Genomic DNA, 10,306 nt, shown 5'->3' with positions numbered 1-10,306 from the left:
ATACTATACTATAATATATATATAGTGTATATATATACTATAATATTTATAGACACTATACTATCTATAGATACTATACTATAGTATCTATACTATATTGTACTTTTATCTTCCACTACATTTGTTTTACAGCTGTACACTGTGATTGTTGTAACTGATTACATCGAACACTCTTAGTAGCACTCACTCGATCCTATGAGTTGAAAACATTATTGATTAAGCAGCTTTTACTAGTGATTTTAAGTGAGACCGTCACCGACAGACACATTCCTGATAAAGTACTTTTTACTATTGGTATTTTGTTTTCACAGTACAAATAGAAAATTAGAAAATAAAGTCTGTGTCACAAGTAAAAGCAGCTTAATCAAGAATGTTTTTACTTTAGCTTTTTATTAGTTAAATTAACTTATCAGGCTTTACAGTAGATTCTAGTTACTTTGCAGATTTATATTTTAACAGATGAAGAGTTATAAAACATATTGTTATAAGTTAAACTTTGCTGAAACAATTAGTCAATTAACTGATATAAATATATATATATATACACATATATATGTACTAAATATAAAGCTACAGCCAATTGTTAGCTTAGCTTAGCATAAAGACTGTAAGCGGGGGGAAACTGTTAGCCTGTCTCTGTCAAACTGTATAAAAATCTGCCCACGTTTACATTTAAAGCTCACTACTTGTAAAGATAGTTTAATCTGAGCCAAAGGGTAAAAAGAACAATATGGTTTATTTGTGCCAGAAATACTTTATTGATCCCCGGGGAGGAAATTAGTTAGTCAGTCGCAGTGACCGTTACTGCGACGTTGCCAGGCAACCAGCAGAGATTCCAGGAAGTTGGAATTCATTTTGGATTCTTGGAGAAAAAACGTATTTCCCAAAACGTTGAACCTTTTCCGTTAAGTAAACACTAAGAACCTGGTGATTAAAAGGGGATTTTTGTCCTCTCTGTGGAAACCTTGATGTGTCTCTGGTTATAGGCCATCTCATCCGTTATCTGAACTTGTGTCAATAGTACAACTGGTTGTGTGTAGCTCAGATCAGAGGTCAGAGCTTCAGCGACATGTCATTTTGGTCAGATTATAAAATGGTTGAAAATAACGGTGTTTATAAAAAAACCCAGCTCATCATAATTTAGAGAATATGTCTAAATGTCTCTCTAGTGTGTATTTTAGTGTGTTTTGTGTATATGTGTTTGATACAGCCATGTGAGGCTGCATGAAATTATTTTTACATGAAACATACGAGTGACTGTATGTGTACATATGTTTATATAACCTTTATATAAGCCAAGTGCTGCCTCCCAACTCCAGATAGATGACAGATGGCTTCATCAATCTGAAGTATAACAGTGTCAGCCATTTGGAGAGGAAGTGGAGCGTGGCTAGTTGTGCAGAACATAAATGGAAACAACCGCTCAACTTGTCACAGGCGGCTCTTTGATGCCATTAATGTATAGCGTGAAACCCTGAACAGGGACACCACATGCACCTGCTGCCTGGTGCGGAGAGAATCAAGGTAAATGGTTTCTTCTCTGTCTTGCTTGATTGAAATTCTCTATCTCCGCTTCCTCCCCTAATGTACTTCATACACTATAACAACACTTAATGCTTCACTCCCTCATGCTCCATTTCTCCCTCTTAGAGGTCTTACTGTATCTCTGTGTGACTTTCCAAACACTGAGTTGCATGCAAACCGTATATAATACAGTGTCTTAAAGGCTGCTGCCTCCCTTCAGATTTAATTTGTCTTTTTTTTTAGATTTTCTTTTCTTCTGTTTGAAACTCTGACGTGGTGCCCGAGGATACCTGTTAGCTCGCCAGTAGCTCAGGAAATGTTTTTCCCATGACGCTTGTAAGGAAGTGAACAAATGGGCTCCATTTCATCAAAACTTTTAAATAATTACTGATGTTTTCATTAATTAACATATTTTTGAGATAGCCTTCATTACATTTGTTCTGAGTTTAAACCATTTATATGATTTATCAATTTAAGGTCCAGTATGTAACATTTAGGAGGATCTTTTGGCAAGAATGGGATATAATATTCATAATTATGTTTAAATTAGTCTATAATCACCTTAATATAGGAATCGTTTGGGGCTGCATGATACATTAAAAACTATAATAAAAAAATATAAATTCATGTAATTTTGGTGGGTTTGCACCTGTTTTCTAAAATCTGGAGAACAACATTTGCAGGTCAGGGCATCTCTGCAGAACTACAACTGGAATAAATGCACAAAAATACAGTGCATATTTTACACTTTACAGCTCATTCTCATTCCCAGATTGGCAAATACAGATGCGAGGGGTGTTCAGTGAGTGCATACTGAAACTTCACTGCTAGATGCCACTAAATCCTACACAGTAGATTTCTCATAAGATCCTTAATGATCTACATGTTAATTAGTGAGTTTAAGAGGGGCTGGTAGACATATTTTATAACTTTGGAACAAGCTAGGCTAGCTGTTTCCCCCACTTCCAGTTTTTATGCTAAATTACGCTAACTGAGTTTGTCTCCAGCTTCAAAATCAATACACACATGAGAAAAGTAGCCTTCATCTCGCCTCACAGTCGGAAATTTAGTGATAATTTTGCTGTTCCTTTAAGGATAAATCTTACACCGTGTGGGTCTTCATGATGATGGGACTAACAGTGAGGTTAACATTTGGAATCACATGATCAGACTGTGGTTGAGAGGATTTCCACAGACTCATGTGCAGCAGGTATTTTACTGATGATAGGCGACAGGTGGCACACTTTGGTCATCTGAAGATGCAGTGACTTTTATATCATCCCCAAACTAAAGACTCATTGTGTACAGCTAACATGATGACCTATAGTGCTAGCCAACGTGCTTCACGTGCACCTGACGACTGTCTGACCTAGATTTATCTAGTTACATTCTCACCCTGTGTCACCTTACCTATCTTGCCCCACTGACATTTAGTGCGGTGTGTATGTGTGTGTGTTTATCAGTGGACATTTGCAAGCTGTAAGTATCTGTTATACTGGTATACTTACATATTTACATGCATGTTGAGCCACAGGAAAGTTCAAGTATAACAGTTTAGAGATGACCAGTAATGCAAAGGTTTGGAGCTACTGTCTCTGTACACATAGAAAGGCAGACAGCGGGGGTTAATCACAAGACAGGACCTAAATAAACAACAAAAAAAACCATCTCATCCCTTATGTCTTGCAGCAAAATAATTTACATAATTCAAGAAAGACATGGCTGAGAGCTTTTGCATTATGTAAATCAGTTTGTGATTAAAGAACATTACCATAAACACAAGTGCAATCATCAAGTGGAAATGTATTGGCAATGCTTGTCTATTAATTGCTCTTGAACGTGGCACACTTCAGTGATGTTGCAAAGGAGAAAACTACTTCATTACCATTAGCATACTTACATACTGTAGCATATTATGCTAACAGCAATGGTGGAGCGTAGTTTGACAAATGTGAAGAAATAAATTGATTAAAATGGAGAGTGTATAAGTCTTGGTTAGTCAGTTGTCCACAAACATTACATGCTAACATGCATTTATTCATGTGTTTCTCTAAAGCTTCACACCTACATTTCACATGAAGCAAGATAAGGGAGGATGACTTTTGATCTAAACTGTATTTAAAAAGGTTTGCATGCAAAATGTCCTGACATTTGCATTCTGTCAAATTTCCATTTTGTGTGAAATGAAGACAGAGTGACAAAGGCGCAAGACAGAAATGATAGAGGAAGCTTGTAATAATGACAACAATGGAAAAGTCAGGAGAAGAGACAGAATGAATAAAATTATAGAGCTGGTTATATTTAATGTACAGCCACAGTGCAAAGAGCGGCGGCTATTTCATATCAGAAGTACAATAACTGACAAGAGCTCTTATCGCTGCACAGCTCTCAACCTTCAGCGTGAACAGCGCCACTTCAGTCAGATGGAGTTTGAGACTCTAGCTGGAAATACAACAGTAAAGCCACATCATTATTAGGCAATCATTGTTGCCACTAGACTGTATGAACCACCCAGACTAGTGGGTAGGACAAAAAGGAGCACCACCCACTGCCCCATTTTGTCTTGAAAGAAAAAGTGCCCTTTTAAAATGTCAAAGCAAAGGTTGTCCTTGCACTTTGCATTTATCTACAACTGTATCCGACTGAAGAGGGAATGAGGGAATAAATTAGACAAATTTAGCCAGATAGGCCCCTGAATCCCAGGCCATGTCAACCCGTGTTTCATTGAAAACCAGGCGTCCTTTTGGTTTTATCTGTTCATGCTATTGACCTCAGCGGCTTTACGTTTATTTAGACGACTTTAGTCTTACTGTAGACTCAAGAAAAACACACATTTAAGTACTATTTATCTGTGATGCTGAAAATTACCATCACACTTCCTGTGTGGCAACTCTGTAATTTTTTCAAGAAACTGTACTGCCCTCTGAAGGTGTAAGTAATAAATTACAGTTTAAACAAAGACATGAAATCACAACACATTTAACAGGATCCATTAATCTTTTTGTTTCTGGAGTGAGCAGAGAATATTTCACTGAAACAACAGATTTATAAAGCAAATTTTGGTGCTGCTGAAAAATGTTCAAGCATCTTGAACACTCTTAAAATTAAAATTATATATGGAAATGTATTCACATCATCTTGTTATTGTAATAAAGCTTATATTATTAGAACTGTCTAGTTGTATTTGATTTTATATAAATGTATTATTATCATTACATGAATTCCCATGTCTCTATATTCAAGATATTGTGTTTTACTTTTTATTCTATATTACAATGTTTCCATATGTTAAAGTGTAAGATTGCAAATGTTTTCTGTTATTTTCTACTATAATTGTATATAAATTGAACTTGAAATGAAATAAAATAGACTATAGACCAAAAACTTGAATTTGAATTTACTGGGACTGGGTGGCTCATGTATAAGGTTCACCATAGTGAATGATTAACCTAATGAATATAAATGTAGAAACAAAATCACCCCCACTGTCATCCAAATCTTCTGGGGGAGATTAAAAAGATGTAACGATTACATTTTTAATATGATAATGCAAAATTCGTGTTTCTCACGAAGAACAAAGTATTTGAATATTTATGTAACAACGTTGTGAAAACAGATAGATTCAAAACACATAAATGTACATCTTTAAAGGTTACTCTAACGTTTTAACTAAGACTACATTTTAAATCTATAAGAAACTCTCCCTACCACTCGTTCTCTATTTTTTCCCTTTAAATACCTTAGTTTAATTTAGTAAACTGTATAATTTAATCTATTTTTGTTTATTTATTTTTCTTGTATTTGTTCATTTATATTTGCGGTGTTTATTTAATTGTCTGATTAAAACTGGCAGCAGAGTGAAATGACTACACTTCCCATGATCCTCTCTTCACCCGGCTCTTCACTTCCGCCTTCTCCTCCGTTGAATGACGAATATTTCAAGGTTAAGTGAAGTTTTCCCAACGTCAGCCAACGTCTTACCGTAACTAAAAGATAAATTAAACTCTTCGTGGCTGCTTTTGCTTTACTTCACGCTGTTGGCTGAACCGACCAGAGAAATTAATTAAATTTAACATTTACTCCTTACGAACGCATTTCCGCTTTGCGGTGACGTCATTGTCGTGACCGTGCCTCATTGGTTCTCCGCTTTCCTCGAGAGTTTTCCCGCGCTGCTCTTGGCGTAAAACAACACACTGAGCTGTCAGCCTGTATTTACCGTCTCGGTGGCAGTTCAACAATATTTTTTAACAACTGTACCGGAGCGGTTGTCCACGTTGTCCGGTAATGCCGTCCTCCGGTTATGACTCGGCCTGTCTGCCGGACCTCTTACCGCTGTACTACCGCCGGCTGTTCCCCTTCTCCCAGTATTACCGCTGGCTCAACTATGGTGGAGGTGAGTGCCTTGATCAGACAGGGCCAGACCAGCTGGCAAGATAATGGTAGCAAAATTAGAAGGTTTTATTTGTTTAATATGATATCCAGTGGTGTAGTGGTGCATGGACGACTGGGTTTACTCTTTAATTTATGACCCAAAGAGTATAAAACTACTCTGGCATATTTAAAAATGTGACAGTCTGCTGCTTGTCAAAAGTCATTATGAAATTAACATTAGCCACAGAAAATGTGCAGATTTTACAATAAATACTGGCCCACAGATGGGTGAGATAACTACATAATTATACATTTACAGTGTAAGTATTCATTAATCCTTCCGCTTATGAAAATCAGACATCTGTGCCATGCCTTCGCCATCCTAGGAAAGAGGTGGCGATAGTGGGTATACTACCTGTATACACCTGAGTATAACCTGCAGTGCACCACTGCTCTATTTCCCTTATATATGTGAGTGAAATGACACTAAAGTGCTGTACTAATGTGCTCTTATTTTCTCCTGCAACCTCAGTGCAGAAGAACTACTTTCAGAATCGAGAGTTCTCCTTCACACTCAAAGACGACATCTACGTCCGCTACCAGTCGTTCAGCACACAGAGTGAGCTGGAGAAGGAAATGCAGAAGATCAACCCTTACAAGATCGACATTGGAGCAATATACAGTCACAGGGTGAGGCTGCATGCATCTACTTGATTTTATTTTTCCCTCAGGTCAGCGCAGACGTACGGATAAAGTTTCACCCGTTTGTCGCCCACAGCCCAATCAACACAACACAGTGAAGTCAGGAACCTTCCAGGCCCTGGAGAAGGAGTTGGTGTTTGATATCGATATGACCGATTACGACGACGTCAGAAGCTGTTGCAGGTAAACGAATAATGTGGTTTCATTTGTTAACCCATCATATCCTGACAGTCACATCCCTGAGGTCATTAAAACCTCTTTTAAACTTTAGTGCTGCAGACATTTGCTCAAAGTGCTGGACCCTGATGACCATCGCCATTCGCATCCTGGACAGAGCTCTTCGAGGTTTGTTTGTCATTGATTTTGTCTTGACGTATCTGCTCATGTTACCTGCGATTGTCGGTGTTAAACACTTGATTTTATGATTTAATTTATGTGATATTTCTAGATGACTTTGGTTTCCAGCACCTGCTGTGGGTTTATTCCGGCAGAAGAGGAGTTCATTGTTGGGTGTGTGATGAAGCTGCCAGGAAGCTCTCTGTAGCAGCTCGCTCTGCAGTCGCTGAATACCTCAGCTTGATTAAGGTAACGGTATTTTAGCTTTTATTACCTGATGATGAGGACTGATTATTATTTGTTTATAGCAGCTCATTGTGTGTGTGTGTGTGTGTGTGTGTCAGTTTTTTTTAATCCAGACCAGTCCCCGATCCATAAATTGTTTTATCTCAGATATGTTGGTGTGTGGTAGATAACAAGTAACATAAAATTCATCGTTTTAGTAATTTTTCAAGCAAAGTGCCGAACCGATTCCCTGTTTCCAGCTTTTTAAATGTGATGTTTGTAACTTTTAAGTAATACAATAAACTATGAATACAGCACAAATAAAAACGGGCATTTTTCACTATTTTATAGACCAAGCTTTTAATTTATTTAAATAATCTGCAGAGTAATCAATAATGTAAACAAGTGTTAGTCGCAGCTCGACACTGAACACAAGAATATTTATACATTTTCTTTTTCCTTCAACCAGATTTGTTTTCAGAAGGAATCAACATAATTCTGTTAATAACTGGTTAAAACGTTATTTAAATGTTTTAAACTGATTTTTACTCCTTTTGGGTAGAAAAACAATCAGTTCATTTTTGTGATGTGATATTTTGTTCTCTTCTGTTTTTTTTTTAAAGGGAGGTGAAGAAATGGTGAAGAAAGTGGTGCTGCTGGATCCAATTCATCCTTTTATCAGGTAAGAATCTGATGATTTTATTAGCGAAGGTCAGGTTGAAGTGTTTGTTGTGACGTTTGTGTCTAACTGACTGTTAATGAGGTTGTAGCGTCTGTTTAAGAGTCTGTACCTGTAATCAACAGAGAGTCTTTGGATGTGGTGGAGCAATACTTCCCCCAGTACGCACTACAGGATCAGGACATACTGGGCCGCAAGGAATCCGTAGACAAAGTGCTGGCGCTTGTGCCTGAAGATATCCTTTTCACGATACATGGCATGTTTATCTTCTGAACACATCCAGCAGAGCTTTCAGCTAGTGGAAAAAATGTGCTCTGACGGAGGCCATGAGGCTGAAATGTTAGCATGTTTTTGTGACATGGCCAAAATAAATTGGTGTAATTGAGAATAGTCAGCTCTTTCCTGGAAATCTGTGTGTGTGCTACCTTTTTTAAAATGTGTTTTCACCATGCAGAAACCTTGTGAAAATAACTGGACTTGACCTTAACTCACTGCTTACATGTAAGAAAAGATTTACAGCAGGACTTCCAGAACGCGAAGAAACCAGAGACCCGGTGGAAATTGATCAAGGAACAAGCCAAAAGGAAACAGGTTTGTAATTCTGCTCGCATTACATAACGACTTTGTTTAACCTTTGATTGATTTTTTGTTTTTTAACATTGCAGAAAAGAGAGCTGACACAATCATACAATATTTGTTCCTCCAGGGCACTGCCAAGAAGGGCCAGTACTTTGAGAAGGAAATCATGCTGCAGTATTGTTACCCCCGGCTCGATGTGAACGTCAGTAAAGGGGTGAACCACTTGCTGAAGAGCCCCTTCAGTGTCCATCCCAAAACAGGTGAGTGTGGATCTGATGAGATTTAATCAGGATGATATAATGAATACACTGTGACCTCTCTCTTTCCACCTCTGACCAGGACGCATTTCTGTCCCCATGGACCTCAAAGAATTGGATACGTTTGATCCTTTTGCTGTGCCCACAATCAGGTAAACAGTAATTTAAGGCCTCCTGTCTGTTGAGTTCAGTGTTTGATACTCGTTAGAGCTGATGTAACTATTTATTTATTTCTTTATAAAGTTTGATCTGTGAGGAGCTGGATCGACCACGGACAGGCGAAGAGGAGGAGAAGTCCGCGGAGGAGAAGTCCGACGACGTCAAGGAGAAGGAAAATGAGAAGGATGCAGCAGAAAGACGAAAGATCAGAGGTGAACTTCTAAAATATGAATTATCTTTGACTTTTGAAGTTATATGTAGGTGAACACAAGGTAATCTGACAGTTTTTCCTGGCTCAAAATGTGACAAATGTGGTACATCAACCAAAATGTGCTTAACTTAATATACATTTAAGCATATGGCAGGTACTGAGCAGATATTGGGCTCTTTTATAGTAATAATCATTGTTCTTCACCACCATGAAAACCAATAAATATTTTAGTTTATCTCTTCAACTCACCGATTACTTTTCTCCACAGATTTCAAAAGAACAAGTCTGGCGAAGTACGTGAAATACTTTGATCAGTTTCTGGATGGGATGGCTCGTTCGTGGAAAGGAGATCTTCTCAGAAAAAGTGGTACGTTTTATTCTTAGCAGGTGAAATGAGGGCAGGTTGATTTCAGAGGTTTGTTCTTTCTTGTAATCAATTTATCCTTGTTTCCTTTCAGATCTTCAGAAAGAATTCTGAAGTGGATCAACAATCAGAAAGATACAAGAAGAGGCTGTTAGTGTGCAAACTGTCGTCAACAATAACAATAACTCCTTTTGTTATTTTACTCTGAGACTCAGCAATAATACATTCATAAATAAACATAAATCATCTCCTTACTGTAGGATTTTCACAGTAAAATGCCAGTTTTTCATGTTGTTTGTCTGCTTGTTGCCTCCTTTTTGTTTTTGTACAGTCATTTGTGAAAATAAATTTGGTATTTCAACTCTTTTAAAGCATTTTTTATGTCATGTTATTTTTTATAAGAACAGAAAATGTGAGTTAAGTTATCTGGAATAGTTACATAGTCACACATATAGGCCTGAAATACAATCTCACACACACACACACACACAAGGCTCAGGTTCATCACAAGGCTCAGGTTCATCACAAGCCAACAGAAGTTATTAAGTTACAAGTTATTAATTATTTCTGATGCTAATTACACCGCCAATAATCACAAATACAGCAGGAAAGTTAAAAATACTTACAAGTAAAAGTCCTGCTTTCAAAATGTTACTTAAGTAAAAGTACTTAAGTAGTACGTCATACTGTAACAGAAGTAAAACTACTAATAATGACACTATATACATTAGCATATATTATTGGATTGTTATTAATGTGCAAGCAGTATTTTACTGTGGAAGTTTGGTCAAGGTGGAGATCATTCTTTGTATCCTGCTGGGAGGTTTCAACAGTTCATATTTAAATCAGCTGATCTGAGAAGTAATGAGTAATTATTATCAGTTATCATTCAGCCAGTG

General features: G+C 37.3%; 1 protein-coding gene across 1 annotated transcript; it reads left to right on the top strand.

The window, feature by feature from the left end:
* Window positions 1-5,665: 5,665 nt before the first annotated feature.
* Window positions 5,666-9,731, top strand: prim1 (DNA primase subunit 1). The gene is made up of 13 exons (XM_035657246.1): window positions 5,666-5,917; window positions 6,428-6,585; window positions 6,674-6,780; window positions 6,869-6,942; window positions 7,046-7,182; window positions 7,782-7,840; window positions 7,963-8,072; window positions 8,337-8,428; window positions 8,544-8,676; window positions 8,756-8,825; window positions 8,917-9,044; window positions 9,312-9,410; window positions 9,502-9,731. Exons 1-13 carry the CDS (start codon window positions 5,809-5,811, stop codon window positions 9,519-9,521), a joined length of 1,296 nt encoding a protein of 431 aa, XP_035513139.1. The 5' UTR covers window positions 5,666-5,808; the 3' UTR covers window positions 9,522-9,731.
* The last annotated feature ends 575 nt before the right edge of the window (window positions 9,732-10,306 follow it).

The sequence above is a fragment of the Morone saxatilis genome, unplaced genomic scaffold, assembly GCF_004916995.1.
Source record: "Morone saxatilis isolate NCDOM2014 unplaced genomic scaffold, NCSU_SB_2.0 Contig15, whole genome shotgun sequence".
Lineage (NCBI taxonomy): Eukaryota > Metazoa > Chordata > Actinopteri > Moronidae > Morone > Morone saxatilis.
This window is presented reverse-complemented; position numbering and strand designations above follow the sequence as displayed.